At 43.3% G+C, this 21,540-nt stretch overlaps 1 protein-coding gene across 4 annotated transcripts in view; it reads right to left on the minus strand.

Moving 5' to 3' along the window:
- Positions 1–333: 333 nt before the first annotated feature.
- The window catches only part of pdhx (pyruvate dehydrogenase complex component X), a 219,183-nt gene continuing 197,976 nt past the window's right edge, over positions 334–21,540 (minus strand). For all 4 annotated transcript variants that reach the window (XM_043706270.2, XM_043706268.2, XM_087996783.1 and 1 more), the window contains 2 exons: positions 4,315–4,379; positions 334–768 (listed from right to left, as the gene is read on the minus strand). In XM_043706270.2, the coding sequence (XP_043562205.2) occupies positions 504–768; positions 4,315–4,379 (330 nt within the window). In that variant the 3' untranslated portion in view covers positions 334–503. The remainder of the gene's footprint in view (positions 769–4,314; positions 4,380–21,540) is intronic.

A 21,540-nucleotide genomic window follows, 5' to 3' on the forward strand; every position in this document is an offset into this window, starting at 1 on the left:
CCATCCACCCAACACTACTCTGAAATATCAGTGACAGAAAAAAAATAACCTACTCACCGCCTATTTAGACTGTAGCAGGGAGGCCGTTGAATTTTTTTTGTTAAGAAGCAGGAATGATGGTAGATTTGAAGGAGAGGAAGACAACATCTGAACCAATAACAACACCATCCAACGCTGGGAGAAAGGAGAAGGTGAATGGTCAGCAGTTTATTTGGAGTAAGATTGAGGGAACACGGAGTCTTCTGGACAAGTTGAACTCAGACTGGGTTTTTCACTGCCGCCAGGCAGAACAAAGCTGGCTGTAGTGATAATGAGATGAAGATGGCAACCCAATGAAACAAATAACAAACAGTTATTTTATTTGGCCTTACACACAGGATGCAGTAAAGGCAGGATAGGCATTCACCTGCATTGTCACAAGACTAAAAATAAAATAAATTCTGCTTTATAAGTACAATGTCTTCCATGTAACATCTCTAATCCCTTGCATGGTGAGGTGCAGCCTAGAACACAGCTAATAACTTTGGATTTTCCAGGTTAAGCTTGAAGCTCTCCAAAAACTGAGATGCAAGCTCATCGTCCACCAGCCGGCCATCGCTGGACAGGGTGACGGTCATCATGTCCTTCCGGCAGAGGGTGCGGTTGCCTTTGTCATCTTCGCAAATTGTCAGGTCATGGCGGGACTGCCCGATGGCTAGGATGCAAGCTTGTGGTGGATTAATGATGGCACTGAAACCGCTGATTCCGAACATTCCCAAATTGGAGATGCTGAGAAAGCAGGACGAAAAAAAAAATCAGTATCTGTTATTTTTCCAGGGAGTTTAAACACCCTGCCTTAAGTCAGTGAGCAACTTCTGTCAATAGAGCTCAATCAGCCGTGTACAACAAAGTTTAGTACTTGCTCCTGTATTGAATTCTGCGCTCAAAGTAAATGTCCAAACAGCTAATCATCATTCATCCCACACATCTACCAGGCAATGGTCATCCCCAGAAAGAGAGAATCTTAACCATCTATCCTTGAAATTCCAGATGAGCTGGTGGGGGGCTTCTTCAGCCCTTCCTGAAGAAGGGCTTATGCCCGAAACGTTGATTCTCCTGCTCCTCGGATGCTGCCTGGCCTGCTGTTTTTCCAGCATGACATTTTTCGGCCCCAGGATACTACAATCTCACTCCCGCCAGGCAGATGTTTGTTACGAGGAACTTTGAAGTTCCTAAATCTGCCCTCTTCATATACACAGTGATTTATAATCTTTATTAGATATTAGCTTGAGTCTAATTTTAGCATGCGGCTGGTAAAATATTTAATGCATTAAAGATTAGACGATGGTTCTGATGAATAAGTTCCTTCAGCGCGTTTCATCTACTCCTTCACAATGAGTCATGTAATTGTCCATAATATCTCGTTCTGACTGAAAGGTTTGCTGTTCTGCATAAACGTTGTCACACCTTGGAAAACTTGGCCCAATCTCATGCAGATTGCCACTTAGCCCCTTCTTTTCACGAAAGGAGGGAGCTCTACATTTCTGACAGGAGATTCTGCTCCGGGCTCTGCGAAATATGGAGCTGTATTCCATTCTAACAGTTCCTTCAGAGTGTAGAACTGTCAGAGGAAGGAAACTACGCCCTCTCTCCACATTCACAACAGTCAGAGCTCCCATGTCTCTCTCAGCTACTTCGACAGCTGCTGTCAAACAGTACAAACATAAGATCAGAGAGAGGTTAGTGTCCAAGGGAGAGCAGAGAGCCAGATGGGTAAGAGGGGAACATGCAAAGTGGATTTGTGGGTAGGGCACCAGGAAGTAGGGAACCAGGGTGAAAGGTGCCTAGGGGACCAAGAAGATGCTGAGGTAATGTCGGGAAGGTGAGAGAAATTGGGTCTGGTGGAGATAGGGTAGGTTGGGCATTAAGGTTATAGAGTCAGAGATGTACAGCATTGAAACAGACCCTTCGGTCCAACCCGTCCATGCCAACCAGATATCCCAACCCAATCTAATCCCACCTGCCAGTACCCGGCCCATATCCATCCAAACCCTTCCTATTCATATACCCATCCAAATGCCTCTTAAATGTTGCAATTGTACCAGCCTCCACCACTTCCTCTGGCAGCTCATTCCATACACGTACCACCCTCTGGGTGAAAACGTTGCCCCGTACGTCTCTTTTATATCTTTCCCCTCTCACCCTAAACCTATGCCCTCTAGTTCAGGACTCCCTGACCCCAGGGAAAAGACTTTGCCTATTTACCCTATACATGCCCCTCATAATTTTGTAAACCTCTATAAAGTCACCCCTCAGCCTCCGACACTCCAGGGAAAACAGCCCCAGCCTGTTCAGCCCCTCCTTGTAGCTCAGATCCTCCAACCCTGGCAACATCCTTGTAAATCTTTTCTGAACACTTTCAAGTTTCACAACATCTTTGCGATAGGAAGGAGACCAGAATTGCACGCAATATTCCAACAGTGGCCTAACAATGTCCTGTACAGCCGCAACACGACCTCCCAACTCCTGTACTCAATACTCTGACCAGTAAAGGAAAGCATACCAAATGCCTTCTTCACTATCCTATCGACCTGCGACTCCACTTTCAAGGAGCTATGAACCTGCACTCCAAGGTCTCTTTGTTCAGCAACACTCCCTAGGACCTTACCATTAAGTGTATAAGTCCTGCTAAGATTAGCTTTCCCAAAATGCAGCACCTCGCATTTATCTGAATTAAACTCCATCTGCCACTTCTCAGCCCATTGGCCCATCTGGTCAAGATCCTGTTGGAATCTGAGGTAACCCTCTTCGCTGTCCACTACACCTCCAATTTTGATGTCATCTGCAAACTTACTAACTATACCTCTTATACTCGTTCATTGTCACATGTACCTAAGTACAGTGAAGAGCTTTGTGTGCAAGCAGTACAGGCAGATCATAGTAAACAAGGACATACAGTTAGACTATAGAATGATAAAAACTGGGTCAAAGTGAGGGATACAGGTTATGCAGCACAGGATATGCATGTGAGGCAAGATCAACATTAGCAAAATCAGCATTATTTAAAGTTAAAGTTGGAGAGTCCATTCAGTAGTCTAACAACGGCAGGGAAGAAGCTATTTTTGAACCTGTCGGTGTGTGTGTTCAAGCTTCTGTATCTTCTGCCTGACGGAAGAGATTATAGGAGAGCATTACTGGCGTGGGAAGGGGTCTTTGATGATGATGGCAGCCTTTCCATGGCAACGAGAAATGTAAATGATGTCCATGGATGGGAGGTTGGGTGAAAGCGCATGTTGTGTTGAGGGGGTGGGAAGGGTGGATGTCAGGAAGGGTGGATGTCAAGAGTGGGTGAAGGGTAAGTGAGTGTGAGTGTGTGTGTGTTTGTGTTTGGGGGTTGGGAGAAAAAAAGGAGTGCTCACGTCTCATTTGGCTGGGGAGCTCAGACCTGGTGTGAGATGGGTGGGGTCGGGATGTGTCAGATCTGCAGTGGGTGGGGGTGACCACCTCTCTGACCACCCCTCTCCCTTCCTCCCTCTCTGCCTGTATCCCTCCTTTCCCTTTCACCCACCTCTCCCCTTCTACCCACCCCCTCCAATCTCCTCCTGCCCTTTCCCCTGCCTGTGTCTCAGCCAGCACCCACTGCCCTTTTCCTCTCTGCTTATTCCCCCTCCACGTCTCCCTGCCCATCTCCTCCCTTCCCTCCTCTCTCACTGTGTCCACCTCTCTCCCCCCTCCCCTCCGCGAATCTGTGATCAGCGTGTGAACTCTGCAGACTGGTTGAGATGTAATTCATGGTTGATAATGTGGACAATGTGAGTCTAAAATATTTTCTAAGCAATGTCAATGTATTTAGATATCCTTCCCTCATGCCCCTGGTTTCAAGGAGGTTTTAACTAAGTGCCTACTTCATTAGAAAACATTCAGAGGGTGAAATGTGGTACGTATTTTATATTGTGTGCACCTCACTTTCTTTGGCAATGGTTGTGCTAGCCTCAACAAGCTTTATTTCTCTAGGAGTCTAAGGGGAGCTGGCAGCATGACCATGCAGGATACCTTTACTGGTCAATTACCAAGCAGTAATCACCCAGACAACTCGTGGTACATGCAAAGTATGCTGGACAGGCTGTTTGATTTTACTGAGTTTTTTACAGGCCATGGAATCGCTTACTACTCACAATGTGGGTACACAGTCAATAAAGAACTGAGAACAAAACTGCAAGAAAAAGGTTCCAGGAAAACCAAACATGCCCAAACTCAACACAACTGCAGACTCCCAGTGTTTTAATAAATACAAATAAAGGTGGAATGACTGAGGTCAAAATGCTGGTGTTTTACCTGAACGATCCTCCCTGATATTCCTCCGGTCGCAGTTTTCCTGCTTTTGCTTTCTTTGCAAGTGTCTGGAATGGAATGATAAACATGACTGTTAATTCATTCTGCAGTAATTTGACTGTGAAGTATGTGCTGGAGAGAGAATTCCGTAGCAAACAAAGAGCAAATTGTTTCTCTCTATTCTCAGTAACATCACAAACTTCTCGCAAACACAATTTGAACTAACAGAACGGACTAAATTAAAATCAGTTAGATAGCAAGTAGCAAAGGAACTAATTGGAGGGTGATATTCAATTGTTAGCATGCTGTTTAGAAACAGAATGGAAAATAAAATTGATACTTTGAAAGATCTTGCTAAGATATTCCCATTTTTATCTATAAGATCCAGATCACACCAGTTCATACTTTAGCAAAATGAACCGGAGTGAAATGTTACACAATGGCCTCACAAATATTTATGGTCAGATTCATGGCCAGGTGGGAGTGATTCCTTAGCTCACTCACCCTGCCGAATTGTCTCTTTCAGCTCCAATCCATCATCCACAAACATGTGGCAAGGCTGTGTGATGGAACCGCCTATATGATCAACTGTATGATTCCCATCCCTACCTCTTTGCAACTCTATCATTTCCCAGATTCTGTCTTGTTGTATATCATCACTTTTTCTTGAAACTCACCCACAACCAATGCCTCCTATCCCAATGGAATCCTACAGCCCACACAACGTCCCTGTCTCCTAGATAAAGCAACAGGAAACCTGTCCCACTGCATCCTCTCACCTCAACACTATACACTTGGTCCAGACACTCCAAGCCTACAATGGTGATGCTTCAGGAGCTCTGTGCTGTTTCGACCACTCCATTTTATGTCTCCTTTTTATTTTGTCATTGCAACGTACTGGAACCGTGTGTTGGGCGGAATGGTTGCTGGGTTCGCTACACCTTCACTGAAAAGCAACTTACTATTCCTCTGCTTTGATGAGCTTGTTTGGACCTTGACAGCTTCTCTTCCACCTCCACTTACTTCCCTCATAAAAATTATTCTATGAATATCTGTATAATCTCTAATTATATCTGGTTTTGATAGGATATACAGAACTCATTGTTATACTGATCTTTTCTCCACTACATTGATATGTTGATGCTATCTCTTGCTTGTCACAACCAGGAGAATCTCATTGATCATGTTTCCCATTTCCACTTACCATCTTTGTGGTCTATTTCTTCCCTCTCTCTTTGGACTCATTCATTATAATCACCGTTGCTTGGATATTTCTGAGATATCTATACAAGCCCATTGGGCCCTACTGCCACAGTCGATTACAGGAGGAAGTATAGAAAGAAACAAAGTTGCCATTGCTTCATTCAGTTTCTCCACTGTCATCACCAAAGTTTCTAAAATGGCCTCCCATTTCATAAACTAAGATAGTCCTCACGTTGCTCTTGAGGGGAGTCTCAATCTTATCTATGCTATTTGCTGCCTTTCCACTTACACAGGTAGTGAGGCTCTGCCCTCAGCTTCAATCTCTGTACCCTCCCTACAAGATTTAGCCATTCCAGCCTCTGATCACCACCACGCACATCTTCCAGCTCCCCCTGCACTTACTGGGGAATTTTCTTTGTGCACTCTGCCAACAACCTGGTGTCTCATTGCCTTTCATTGACATTCTGCCAGCTGCAACATATACAAATTCACCTCTTCCACTCCACAGAAACAACATGCATATTGTGTTTGCAGTTCTCAAAGTAGAATCCTGTACAACGAAGAACCCAATTGGTGATTGAACTTTTTTTTGTAATTCATGCACAGGATGTGATCATCACTGACTAGGCCAATATATATTGCCCATGCCTAAGTGCCCAGAGGGCAGTTAAGAGTCAACCACATTGCTGTGGATCTAGAATCACATGTCAGTCAGACCAGGTAAGGATAGCAGTTTCCTTCCCTAAAGGATATTAGTGAATAGATTCATGGTCATCATTGGACTCTTCATTCCAGACTTTTAAAAACTGAAATCAAATTCCACCATTTCCCATAGCAGGATTCGAAACCAGGTCCCCAGAACATTACCTGGATCTTGGGATTAACAATCCCGCAGTAACACCACTAGGCTGAGCAGTTCTTTGTTGTTTTTAAAATGTGATCCCCGTGGCCACCCTCTAGTCTCATGATGGCTTTAGAGACAACTGAATCATGGAGCTTACTGCTATTCACTGTTTGCCAATTTTCACCTTTATCTAGCCTTTTAAAGAGCCTGTTGCTGGACATTTGGCAACTTCTATTTACATTAGATTCCAATTCACCCTAACATCTTATCCCCTTGACTACTGTATGTCAAAGCAGCTTGTGGAAGCTCACTGCAGTGAGAGAAGGCTGCTGCTTGGGTTTAAGGAGTTAGTACTGATTGCATAACAACAGGAATTGAGTATCGGAGCAAAGAGGTCCTTCTGCAACTGTACAAGGCCCTGGTGAGACTGCACCTGGAGTACTGTGTGCAGTTTTGGTATCCAAATTTGAGGAAGGATATTCTGGCTATTGAGGGAGTGCAGCGTAGGTTCACAAGGTCAATTGCCGGTGGTACTATTATATATTGAAAGATTGAAGCAACTGAGCTTGTGTACACTTGAGTTTAGAAGGATGAGAGGGATCTGATTGAGATGTGTAAGATTATTAAAGGATTGGACACTCTGGAGGCAGGAAGCATATTTCCACTGAACTAGAGGACACAGTTTAAAAATAAGGGGTAGGCTATTTAGAACAGAGTTGAGGAGAAACTTCTTCACCCAGAGAGTGGTGGATATATGGAATGCTCTGCCCCAGAAGGCAGTGGAGGCCAAGTCTCTGAATACTTTCAAGAAAGAGATGGATAGAGCTCTTAACGATAGTGGAATCAAGGGCTATAGGGATAAGGCAGGAACAAGACACTGATTGTGGATGATCAGCCATGATCATAATGAATGGTGGTGCTAGCTCAAAGGGCTGAATGGCCCACTTCTGCACCTATTGTCTATTGCCAGTCCATGATGCACTGTAACCACACCACATTAAACCCATATTCCAATGTTCTTTCATTAAGCTGCCAATCTAACCTTCAAAGATGACCAACTGCTATATTTCTTAACTCAGAGAAAGTATTTTAAGTTATCTCAAATGCCACCTGGAATTGGGTTCGGTCTTCTGCTGTCCAATGTCACTGAACATTACGCATTAGATTTTCATTAGGTATTTTCCTTTCCCAAAGTTTGTAAATACCTGAATGGCACTTCCTATTGAGAAATCTGAACAATATGCCTGCCATTGTCTGTTGGTGAGATGATTCACACACTGGTTTAGAGACATTATGTAATTCACTAACACTAAATCCTAAGTCACTCTTTTTGTGGCTGAGAGAAGTAAATATTCATTTGTTCAGTAAGACACCCAATTGTTCAGCAATCTAACTATAGTGAACTCATGATGTTTATAGCGCTGGGTGGGGAAAAGGTTCATTTAATTGACCGTAGTCCATCCAGTAACACACAAAGCAATGAACTGAAGTCTCTCTTACAAAGGATTAGTGCACAAATCTACATTCCATGTCAGATTAGCAAGCCTTTTTGAACAGGCTATAGAAATGCAGAAACCGATAATGACAAGCAGCAATATATCTGGGGCTGCAAACAAACATTCATGTCCTGCTCATATTGTGGAAGGCACATGATTCAACAAAAACAGTTAACTGCTGTGGTGCCAAGATGCCTCGACATGTTCTTGATGCTTAAGTATCAATCAAGGCCTGCCTTTTGGGTCTGACAGCCACGTATGAAGTGTTTCTCAGTAATTTAGCTGACAGTGCTTTCATCTCCCAAAAGGAAAACTCATTCCAGCATCTATTTCTCCAGCTAACCAGGCCTGACATAGAGAGATTACTGGAGCAAAAATTCCTCGTGATCAGCCAGCGTTATAGCGAACATCTGCCCCAGTGTGTCTCTCAACTTAGGCAGACCATTTAATGGAACTCCTGTCCCAGTATATCACTGGGCCCTTAAAAGTCCCCACAATGTAATACCTGCCCCAGTACATCTTATGATGTCCAGCGAGACCCTGATGCTGAGTCTCCTATTCTAGTGTTCATGCCTTTCCCTTTAAATGCACACATCGTGAATGGATTGTGGCCCACAGTCAGGAAAGCAGTCATCAGTCCCCATTAACTCCATCTGACGCAGGTAGTGTTTTATTTTGTGTATCTGAATTTTAAAATCAATGAAAGATAATGCAAACTAGTTATTATATATTATGAACCATTTCACATGTTGTTGTTTAAAATTTTAAGATATCTTCCCACTTTCTCATGATTTGAGTGATCACTGAGGGTCGGAGATCAACACTTCTACCTCACTGTCAACTCAGTTTCTGGAAAACTTCTCCATTTTAAAGTTAAGTCAACAGCTTTGAAATCTCATCCAGGAACACCCAGAGCTACTAAATTAATCTGCCAAGAGATAATCTACATAAGAATGTTGTGTCCATGGTAACGGCAATTAGTTTGGATACAGTAATGGGGGATTGGCAGAAGGACTCGGCTAAGATGTCTGAAGAGATTGATACTGGCTATTCTGATTTGTGTGGGCTAGCCTGACTCTGCTGCCAATATTGCAAAGGCCTTAACAGAATTACACAAGATGCTGCTGTGTGAAGACAAGAGAGGGAACAACGGATGCGAAATTCTGAGTTTTGAATGTTATGAAAACGTTGCTTTGCAATTTTATTGAACTCAGAATGCATCATACCAGACCTCAGTCAGAACTGAGATTGCACAGGAGAAAGTCTGGATTTTGCCAGGTGAGGATGCACAAAGGAGTCACGTGGAGGTCTGTTCGGTTTGAAGGGAAATGAAGCGGTAATTGGGTTTGTAGGAAAACCATGGTTTTTGTGGTGAGTTCTAAACTCGATGGCTTTTTAAAATAATAATGTCAAGGAAAATGGATGCCATTGGCTAGGTCAGCATTTGTTGCTCTTCCTTGACTGTGAATTGTTAGTAAGAGAAGGCCCAGCTGGTAATGTCCATGCCCCATGAGTGAATGAAAAACAATTTGCCTCGATGGTGAGGAGTCACCTTCTTGAATCGCTGCAATCCCCTCAGTGTAGGCACACCCACAATACTGTCAGGGCGAGGGTTCCAGTAGTTTGACACAGCAACAATATACAGTACTGTAGTTAGTCAGGCTAGGGTGGGCCTTGGAGGGGAACTTTCAGGAGGTGGAGTAAACTTGCATCCGCGGACCTCGTCCTTCTAGGTAGTAAGATCCCAGGTTTGCCAGATGTTGTCAAAGCAGTGTTGATGCATTCTTGCTGTGCATACTGTGGACGGTACACACTACTGCCATTGTACATTGGTGGTGAAGGGACTGGAAGTTAAATGCTGTAGGTGAGGCACCAATCAAGTGGCTGCTCTGTCCTGGATGGTGGTAAACTTCCTTAGTGTTGATGGAGCTGCACTCATCCAGGCAAGTGTGGAGAATTCTATTACACTCCTGACTTGTGCTTTGTAGATGAATGTGCAGACTGCAGGAAATCAGGAGGTAAGCAGAATTCCCAGCCTTTGACTTACTCTAGCAGTTATACTATTTATGACTGGTTCAATTCAGTTTCTGGTCAATGGTAACCCACAGGATGTTGATATTGGGGGATGCAGTGATGGTAATGATCCTTTTTGTCATTTTGTCTCTCCAGCCTTCCAGCTTATCAAAGATTTTTCCCCTTTGTTATATCTTTCCCACCTTGCTTTCACTGCCTCTGTAATTGCTTAAAACCTATAACATTTTTACTTTATACCAACTTTGAAAAGATAACTGGTTCTCTCTCCCCAATTACCACTTGATCTGCTGACTTTTTTCTGGCATTTCCAGTTTTCTTTTCAGTTAACGGTAAGTTTGTTTTTACAAGGAGGAACATCTGGTATAATCATCAAATTTTCTACCATTTCAACTAATGTATATTGACATGAAGCAGTGACACAGGTAAACCAGAGTACTGCTCAAAGCTCCAACCACCATTCAAAACCTCACAGCAGAACCTTTCATTTATTCACAGGATGGAGGCATTGTTGACAGGCCCAGCATTTATCAGCAATCCATAACTGCCCTACAGGAGGTGCTAGTGAGGCACAATTATTACAGCACATAGGAGACCATTCAGCACATCATGTCTGCGCTGTCTCTTCAAATGAGCATCTCACCCAGTGCTTTCACCTGGTAGCCCTGCCAAATGCTTCTTTTCAAATAACCATCTAGCTTCCTTTTGAAGGTCTTGAGTGAAACTGCATCCACCACACACTCAGCTAGTGCATTCCAGACACTAACCACTTGCTGTGTAAATGAGTTATTCCTCGTTATCACTCTGGTTTCTTGTAGCAATTACTTTAAATCTGTGCCAAACCGTTCCTGATCCTTTCAGGAGTGGAGACATTCTTCCCTATTTACTCTGTCCAGACCATTCATGAGTTTGAATACTTAATCAGATTTCCTCTCCACTTCTTCCAAAGGAGAACAGTTCCAGCTTCTCCAATCTATTGGCATGAGAAATTCTTCATCCTTGGAAGCGTTCTCTTCAGCCTCTTAAGCAATCTCTTCAATGCCTTCCTAACCCTCATGTGTGGTACCCAGGACTGGACATATCTCATTCCAGAGGAGGCCAAGCTAGTATCTCATACAAGTTCAATATGACCTTCTTGCTCTAGTACTCTAGGCACCTATTAATAAAGCGTAAGACACTCTGTACTGCTCCCTCAACCTGTCCTGCCACATTTTAATGACTTATGCCTATGTACCCAAGTCCCTTGCTCCTCTTCCATGTCCTTCCGACCAAAATCACCCTCACTTGGCATCTCCTTCCCCAGTCCACCAATGCATCCAAGTTCTAAATCAACTGCAAAAGTTAGTGTACCCTGTATTCCAAGGTATAGATCTTTAACATATGTATCAGGAAAAGCGAGGGTCCGAGCACTGACTCTTGGGGAACACCATTACAAACCTTCCCCCAGCCTGAAAAACAACTAATAACCATTTCTTATCACTGGAGCCAATTTTATATCCAAGGAGCAGGAGTTAACATTTCTGGCATAAGCCTTTCAGCCTGAAGGGCTTATGCCTGAAACATTGATTCTTCTGCTCCTTGGATGCTGCCTGACCTGCTGTGCTTTTACAGCACTCTTTGACTCTGATCTCCAGCAACTGCAGTCCTCACTTTCTCCAAGCCATGTTTCAATCCATGTTATTACTGTCTCATTCCATGGATTTTAATTTTGCTAAGATCTAATGTGTGGCACTGTATCAAATGCAACTACTGTGCTCCATGAATTACAAGACCACTTTCTCTGTGGGAGTCCAGGTGATTTTATTTTCCAGAAAATTATTACAGAAATTATGAGAGGGGGGGGGGGGGGGGAAATCAACAAAAGAGGGCCAGTTGATGTTTCTTTGGCAAGACTCTCTCTTTTAGTTCCCTGTTGTCTTTTTTTCAGTTGCTAAGATAACAATAGAAGCTCAAAGACACTGAAGATCAGCAGTGTTTTAATACTGGACTAGACTTTCAACAAGACATTTGACAAACTTCCATATGAAAGGCCATTTAATTAAATACAAAGTTGTGGGATGTTTGGATAAAATATAGGAAAGGATTTGAAAAGGGGAGGCAAAAAAGAACATTATAGAAGCTATCTATCAGGGTGAGGAGAAAGTAAGAGGTGGGGGGGGGGGGGGGGAAATGCTCTCATTACCAATACTCACCCACAATTCTCAATTCCCTGGATTTGAAACTCAAAGCAAAGAGACCAAGGTGATTCTAAACCAGGAGGGGTAAGTCCATTCAAAGGAAACAACTTCAATTTCAGTTTGATAGGTTTCCTTATTTTGATGTAAGGTCATGGATCTGAGACACTAAGCCCGTTTCACTCTACTGACTATTCACAGCATTTCTGTTCTTATTTCCGAGGTTCAGCATCTGCAATACAGTGGCTTGCTTTTGGCATATAACAGCATTGACTTTCAGTTAAAATCTATAATTCTCAGCTATTGAATGTACACGTCGCTGAGGGGTTTGGGGGAGGAAGAGACAGAACGCCATGTTCTATTGAAAAGTACCCATTTTCCCCTTTCATCCAGTTATCTTCTCTTTTTTCCCCAAATGTTCTGACTCCCTTCGAAGGAAGCTGACTGTGGCAATGTGTCATCAAGCTGATAGATGGATGGATTCAGATAATACCTTTGGCTGGCCATTCCAAGATTGGGAGTGATCAGTGTTAAGTCTGATCCTGTCCTACTACAATCCAGTATAAATCCATAACTTTCCGGTCGAGTCAATGAACAAAGAAACCTGCCTTACCTTTGGACTAATTTTTTTGTTATTAAGATCCTCTCAGTGATTTCTCACACTGAATTCACTTTTTACATATGAAAGAACAGGCTGATGGTGTAATATCAAAGAGAGTGGCGGCCAGGGATCCAATTAGAGTGAAGAGCTAAACATAATTAACGTCAAAAATGTATTGCAGAAACTTAAAGCATGAAAAGCCTGTATACATCCTATATCTAAAATATAGGAGCTTCAGAGATGTTGGATACATTTGTAATGATTTTCCAAAACTTCATAGATGCTAGAATAATCCCAGTGAATTAGAAGTTAGCAATTGTGATTCCGCTATTCCAGGAAGGAGGGAGAGAAAAAGCAAGGAAATGATGCCTGGGAGCCTGACACCAGTCTTTGGGGAAAATGCTTGAATTAAGACAGGGTCAGACTCGATAATGATGACTCTAAATCTTGGAATAGCCAGCCAAAGGTATTATCTGAATGCATCCATCATTAGTTTGATGACACATTGACGTGGTCAGCTTCCTTGGAACGGAGTCAGAACATTTGGGACAAAAGGAAAGAAAACAAGATGAAAGAGGGTAACGTGGGAAAATTTAAGGAGATTTTAATAATGCATTGAGGGCATTAAAATATGATTAGACTGAGTCAAAATTACTTTACTAAGAAAAAGTTGCATTTGACAAATTTCAGTGTCTTTGATGATGTAACAAGTGGTTAAGATTCAGGGGAACCGGTAAATATTTTCATAAGGCAGTCAATAAAGTGCCGCTTGAAAGGTTAGTCACACAATAATGACTCATTAAGTCTGTAAGGTGAATATATTAATAAGAAAGGAAGAATGGTTAATGGATAGAAAGCAAATTAGAGAGATAAATGGGACATAGGTGGGGCACAGTGATTTGCACTGCTGCCTCATAGCACCAGGGACCTTAATTTGATTCTAGCCTTGGATGACTGACTATGTGGAGTGTGTCCCGTGTCTCAGAGTTTCCACTGTGTGCTCTGGCTTCCTCCTGCTGTCCAAAGATGTGCAGGTTAGGTGGATCAGCCATGGGAAACGCAGGATTATGAGGATATGGTAGGGAGGGGGGTCTGGGTGGCAGGCGTTTTGGAGGGTCAGCCCAGACTCAATGGGCCGAATGGCTTCTATCCGCACTATAGTGATTCTATGACATGATCTAGTTGTTGGGCAGTAACTAGTGGAGTGCTTCAAGCTATTTAATTAACGTTTGACCTTTATGACTTAGATAAAAAGGCAGAGCATTTATCCATGTTTGATAATGACACAGAGTTAGGTGAAACATAAGGAGTGAAGAGAACACAGACTACAAAGAGCTATAGACCCGGGGTTACGAGAGTGGGCAACAGGATGTCCGATGGGAATATAATGCAGGGACACAAACTTATTCACTTTGTTAGAAATAAGTTAAAAATAAAATTATTTTAGAAAGTATGTAACTTTTAAATGTTTATGTTCAGAGATACTTGGATGCACTTGTAGAAGGAACAGAAAGTTAGTATGCAAGCACAACAAGCAATTTGGAAGGCAAATTACATGTTGGTCTTTATTACAAGGGCACTGAAGTACAAGAACAAGGAAGTCTTGCAGCTGTTGTGTAGCACTTTGGTGAAACAATACTTGGGAGTTCCTGCCTTTGAATAGAGACTCATGAGATTTGTCCCTGGTATGAGGTTAGGATTGTTCTCTGATGGGAGCCCAAGGACTCTGCACCAGACCGTACACTGGGGTTTGGACAACTTGAGAGATGATCTTATTAAACGTATACAAGATTCTGCAGAGGCACGTTATTGATAGGGTAGACACTCAGTGTGAGAATTTAGGGAACAAAGGCACAGCCTCAGGATAACGGATAACATTGAGGACTTCCATGAAAAATTTCTACATTTAGACGTTTAAAAGTCTGAGGCCTTCACTATCCCATAATATTATGGTAGTTCTGTTACTGAAGAGGCAGGTAGATGTTTGATCTCTCGGAACTGAAGAATAAGGAGATTGGACTGAACAGCGGAGTTGAGGTAGAACATGATCTCAATCTCAGTAGTCCTCATTGTAGCCAATGGTGAAGCTGCCTCAAGGGACCATATGGCCTTCTACACCTGAAACTGTCATATATCCCAATGAAGAATGCTGTTCCTACTGGTCAGAGACCACTGAATGTATGGAAGAGGCTGAATGGTGTTAATAAAGATAGATAGTATCAGAGGAGACAGTTCAACAGTGACAACATTTAACAAATGGGAATAGTCATGGTCAACAAGAGGAAAAATATAGCTATAAATAATTGAAGGAGAAAGAAGATTAGAGTAAGCAATGCAAGGAAGTAAAAGATTTTAAAGCTCATTTGGAGGTAAGGCTTAAAGGAAGTCTAAGGAATGCTATGGCTGTGCAATGGACATCAATGATATTGGTAAAATAAAACAAAGAACTGCAGATGCGGGAGATCTGAATGATATAGGTGATTATTCTAGACACAATCTTCAGACAAAATGAATAATCAAAGGGATAAATGTATGTTAAGAAAAGCCAGTAGTTTTTCTTTTAAGAGAAAATCATAACTAACTCAGTATTTTGAAAACCGAAGAGAGAGGTTTGAGGGCAATGTTAAATACGGAGTTACAAAAGATGTTTGCTAATGAGTCTACTGTGCAGCACTGCATCAAAGTTATAATACATTGAATAAAAGTGACAGTGGATGCAGAATTGGTTGAGTAGCCCACAAAGAGTAGTAAAATAACCGAGATGTTTGTACAGGGATAATTTCAAAGTTTGTTGATGATATGGATCTTGGAAGTGTTGAGAACTGAGAGAAAAACAATGTAAAACTTCAAAGAAGGACACAGCTGGTCATAGTGGAATGAGTGGTCAGCTGGCAGATGAAGTTCAAAGTGAAGAAATGTCAATAGATCCATTTCAGTAGGAAGAACATGTACAGACAATACAAAATACAGATGTACAACTCTGAAGGAGATACAGGAGCAAAGGAACCTAAGTGTGTACATGCATTAATCATTGAAGATGACAGGACAGGTTGAGCGCACAGTTAATAAAGCAATACAGTATCTTAAGCTTTATTAATAGGGACACAGAATAAAAGAGCATGGCAGTTCCGTTGAACTTGCTTACTAGTATTACAAAGGTTCACTGCAAGTCAGGTCTAAATAGAAACTGGACAGAGAACAGAGAAGTGGCCAATATTTTCCTGATGTTTTCTGCCTGCCCCGGACAGATTGGACTGCACCAAAACAAAGTGGCAATAAACATGCTCATGCTAGTCAGTCGAACACACACAGGATTGAGCAACTTCAGTCACAAATTTTGCAGCAAGCATTGAGTAATGGAAGGGAGGGAGAGATGGGAAATGAATTGGTTTTATTCTTGTGCACTTGCTACAGGTTGACAACCAAGCTGTTAGCAGAAGCCTGTGGGCAGAATGCTTACTACTCCATCCTGTGCATTTTCTACTGAATGTGTAATATTTGCTTTAAATGGGAGGTCTGGAAACCTAATTCTTATCTGCATTATTCCTTCCTCCTTGATAACAGCTCTATACTTCCAAAACCTCAAAACGCAGAAATAACTCTTTACTGAATTAAATCTGACTAGGATTGGCCACTTTCATACCTAGGAGCAGAAAGCTAGAAATGTCCATTTGATTTATGTAATTTCTATTCTTTCGGAGGAATCAGAGTCTGAATCAGCATGCTCAGTAGTTTCTGGTCATGCTCACATGCTGTTACAGTTTTACTTTGTTTTTCACAATTAAATTTCTGTAAAATTATAACTAATCCCTAGGAGGTTATCCAAATTATGACAGGTATTAAATTATTACAAGGTTAAAAATCACACAACACCAGGTTATAGTCCAACAGGTTTATTTGGAAGCACTAGCTTTTGGAGCATTGCTTCTTCCACTCCAACAGCTAGTGCCTCCAAATAAACCTGTTGGACTGTAACCTGGTGTTGTGTGACTTTTAACTTGGAGAAAACAAATCACCTATATCATTCAGATCGCGAGCAGCTGCAGTTCTTGGTTTTATTTTACCGTTATCATTGCTGTCCATTGCACAGCAGGTCAGGCAGCATCCAAGGAGCAGGAAAATTGACGTTTTGGCCAAAAGCTCTTCATCAGGAATGAGGCGATGGGCTGCGGGGGGGGGGGGGGGGGTGGGGGGGGGGAAGGTAGCTAAGAGTGCTGTAGCTGGATGGAGGTGGGGGTGAAGGTGATAGGTTGGAAAGGAGGGTGCAGTGGATAGGTGGGAAGCAAGATGGACAGATAAGACAGGTCATGAGGATTGTGCTGAGTTGGAAGGTTGGATCTGGGATAAGGTGATGGGAGGGGAAATGAGGAAACTGGTGAAAACCACATTGCAGCTGTGGGATTGGAGGGTTCCGAGATGAAAGATGAGGCGTTCTTCCTCCAGACGTCAGGTGGTTAGGGAGTGGTGATGGAGGAGGCCCAGGATCTGCATGTGCTTGGCGGAGTGGGAGGGGGAGTTGAAGTGGTCAGCTATGGGGTGACGGGGTTGGTTGGTGTAGCTGTCCTGGAGATGTTCCCTGAGGTGCTCTGCGAGTAGGTATCCTGTCTCCCCAATGTAGAGGGGACCACATCAGGAGCAACAGATACAGTAAATGACATGTGGAAGTGCAGGTAAAACTCTGACGGATGAGGATGGCCCTTTTGGGTCTTGGACAGAGGTGAGGGGGGAGGTGTGAGTGCAGGTTTTGCAGCTCCTGTAGTGGCAGGGGAAGGTGCTGGGAGGGGAGAATAGGTTGGTGGCTTGGGGGGGGGAGGGGGGTGTGGACCCGACGAGGGTGTTGTGGAGGGAGGGCGTGGACCTGACAAGGGTGTTGTGGAGGGAGGGCGTAGACCTGACAAGGGTGTTGTGGAAGGAGGGCGTGGACCTGACGAAGGTGTTGTGGAGGGAGGGCGTGGACCTGACGAAGGTGTTGTGGAGGGTGGGCGTAAACCTGACGAGGGTGTTGTGGAGGGAGGGCGTGGACCTGACAAGGGTGTTGTGGAGGGAGGGTGTGGACCTGACGAGGGTGCTGTGGAGGGAGGGCGTGGACCTGATGAGGGTGTTGTGGAGGGAGGGTGTGGACCTGACAAGGGTGTTGTGGAGGGAATGGTCTTTACGGAAAGTGGATGGGTGGGGAGGGAAATAAATCTCTGGTGGTGGAGTCCGTTCCGTAGGTGGCGGAAATGGCGGTGGATGACGCCATAGAAACGGAGGTTGGTGGGGTGGAAGGTGAGGACTGGGTGGGGGGAGGGGAGGGTGTTGTGTCCTTGTTGCGGTTGGAGGCGTGGGGTTCGAGGGCAGAGGTGTGGGAAGTGGATGAGATGCACTGGTGGGCATCATCAACCATGTGGGGGAGGAAATTGCGGTTTTTAAAGAAGGAGGCCATCTGGTGTGTTCTACGTTGGAACTGGTCCTCCTGGGAGCAGAAGCAACAGAGGCAGAGGGATAGCATTTTTACAGTAGGCGGGGGAGGTGCAGTCCAGGTAACTGTGGGAGTGAGCGGGTTTGAAGAAGATGTTAGAGTTCCAGACTCTCTCCACCCTCTGGTAGAAATATATATTGAACTCTTGTCTTAGCATTCGATCTCTTACCTTAAACCTGTGCCCTTGATTTTTGACTCCTCCACTAACAGAGAAATTTCACCTCTATCGAATTCCCACTCAATGTTCACTGCTCCAAGGAAAACAGCCCAAAACTATCCAACTTTCGTCATAGCTCAGACCTTGCAGCCAAGGCAGCATCCTGGTAAATCTCCTCTCTAGTACAATCACATCCTTCCAGATATATGGTGACCAGTGGTGACCTACCAGCATTTTAAACTGCTCCAGTATACCCTCCCTGCTGTTGTATTCCATGCCTGGGCTGATAAAGGCAAGTATCCCGGATATCTTAACAGCATAATCTACCTGTGCTGTTACCTTCAGGGATCTGTGTATATACACACACACACCAAGATCCCTCTGCTCTTTAGTACTTTCCTGGTCCAATCATTCATAGAATACTGTTTGCACCATTAGTCCTCCCCATCTACTTTAACTGGTAATTTGGGGATGCTCAGCATGCCCTATATTCTTCAAATTATTGATCGATATAGATATATCAATCTCAGTGGATAAATCCCACGCAGTTACTGTTGATGACTTCCCTCCCTCTGATGGTAAAGGATAAAGGTGGGAAAAACACAATTAATTAAAAGAGAGCTCTTAGTTTAAACCATTGTGGGAGGTGGGCATTGCTGGCTGGCCAGCATTTATTGCCCATCCCTAACGTCCCTTGAACTGAGTGGCTTGCTAGGCCATTTCAGTGGGCAACTGAGAGTCAACTACATTGCTGTGTCTCTCCAAGATGGTGGCAGTGGAGTATGCAGCGTCTGGGCTCCTGTACCCAGGGCTTGTCCACTCCGCGCGCCTTTCTTTCCTCTTCTCTAATCTTTTGGCAGAAGGTTTGGAATTCAGCTTTGTCAGGGTCCAGGGCATGGCAGCAGCTGGTGAACTCGGAGCCGGATTCTGGCAGTGACATAGAGGTGGTGGCTTGTGGAGGGGTGAGCACGAGGACCTGGTATCGGCAGAAGTGACGTCGGTGAGGTGGAGCAGGGATGTTTTGGGCAGCCACTCCTCATGGCCATTGCAGCCTTGTCCGGTGGTGGTCTGCTTCGGTGGTATGGCCCAGGATTCCATCACAAGGGTCAGCGGTGGCGGCGGCGGCTTTGGTGATGAGGTGGTTTCGGCGTGGCATTTGGCAGCCAGGATTCCTTTGAGCGGATTTTGCTACATTTTCTTTCCTGGGAGCGGCGATGAGATTGTTCCCTGTGGAATGTTGTGGTCTTGCAGCAGTACAGTCTTTTCCTGAACTTAGATCCCATAAACTTAACTAAGATGGATGTTGTCTTATCTATGCCTTCTGTTATTTTTCACTGTTCTTATTTTTGTAAAAACATTCAAGTGACTATAAATGACTATTCGATTCTTTGTAAGCCAGATCAGGTAAGGATGGCAGATTCACTTCTCTGAAAGACATTGGTAAACCGATGGGTTTTTCTTAAAATTGGCAACAGTTTCGTGTACATCAGTAGATTCTTAATTCCAGATTTAAAAGAAAAATTTACTGAATTCAAATTCCATCACCTGCCATAACAGGTCCCCAGAATAGTAACTGAGTTCCAGGATTAATCATTTAGCGATAATAACACTAAGCTATTGCCTCCCCAAATGCCTATTCGAAAATAAAGTCGAGACCACTCCTCACTCATCCCTGACTATTCCGTGGGAGGATCACATTGTTCAAACAAATCACAAGGAAACCGAACACCACCACAGCAGATCTGCAAAATCATCATGAATGCAGTTTCAGGCTTCTTTCTGCCCCAGCATGCCAGCTTGTCAGTGGTATGGGCAATTTCAGATTGAATTTGGTGAGATGAGGTCAGTGAAGGAAGCAGAGAAGCAAGCAAGCAAAAACAAAACCTTTTTTTTTGTTTAATTCAAACTACCAGGAAGGCTCTTGAACCTTGAATACCCAAGACTGGGAATGGCAAACACAACAGAATCTAGGTATTTCACATTCAGAATCTCTGGGACTTTAGATTTGCTGGTAATTGCTGGCAGATAGCACTGCTTTGTATCCTAATCTACAGATGCGTGGTATTCTTGGATTGCACTGCCAAGCTCAGTGTCACACCGATAGCTTTGTTACATATGAAGCAAGATATAAAGTGGGAACTCTAACTAAGACCAATTCCAGTGACCTGGTTCAGGTATCACCATCTTCAGTCACAACAATACTTGTTACAACAGTTTTTTGGGAGTGGTGTTGATATTTCTCCTTGTCCAACATTTCAGACCAGAAGCAGATCAAAAACCAAAAAAAAATCCACATTGTGTAAAGAACACAAATTTCGGTTTAAATATCGTGAAGTAGTAATTCAGCCTGGTATTTTACTCAAAAACATTATTTCAGAAGTATGCAAATCTGATACAGGCTTCAAATAATTCCCTTAGATATAAAAACTTCAAAAATGCTCATTAAAATTCTCTCTGCTCCATTTTAAACACAAAACTATGTGGGGTGCCTGGCACTGTTGTATAAATAGTACTTCTCTTGGCTCCGTTTTAGTGATCAGGCCAGATTTTGGAGATTATCTACTTTAGACATTACAGATCTATATTGTGAAGATACACTGTGCACTACACCCCAGATTGCACATGAACAACAATAAAATAACGTCTTCAACATTTTGAAGTACTCAACATAGATCATTATACAACCCAGAGGATTATACAATCATAGATCTGTAAGAAGCAGGAGGCCATTCAAACCCATCAAATCTGTCAACTTTTCTGAACAGCAATCCAACTAGCCCCACTCCCAACACGATCTCTGCACGATTTCGATATCAAGCCAATTAGAGAGACATCAGGACATAGGACCAAAAGTTTGGTTAGAGGTAGTTTTTAAGGACAATTTAAATGGGGAAAGAGTCAGCAATATGTAAGAGACCAGAGTTGAAGGAGAATACAGATGCATTGATCAACACCACAGGGCATCTAAGGGCATACAAAATCCTATCCACTGTCACAAAATGTTTTTGGAGGGGGTTCAATGTGGTTGCTAGGAAAGGACATATGCAGTAAAGAGTGAAGACAAATGGCTTCTTTCTTTCAAATATATAGTTGCAGGAAATTCCTGCTCATTTAGTATTAGTTGTCATACAAGCAGTTCAGAGGTGAGAATGGTGATAGTGAGGTGAGTTTGGGTGCTGTCAGTAAATGTCGTGTTTTCAAATATACCAAGGGCAGAATATTAATGAAAACCAGAAATCGTCAATCTTAGACCTTTTGGGGA

The sequence above is a fragment of the Chiloscyllium plagiosum genome, unplaced genomic scaffold (genome assembly GCF_037043375.1).
Source record: "Chiloscyllium plagiosum isolate Xiang-an unplaced genomic scaffold, Cpla_swu_hap1 HiC_scaffold_18, whole genome shotgun sequence".
Taxonomy (NCBI): Eukaryota; Metazoa; Chordata; class Chondrichthyes; order Orectolobiformes; family Hemiscylliidae; genus Chiloscyllium; species Chiloscyllium plagiosum.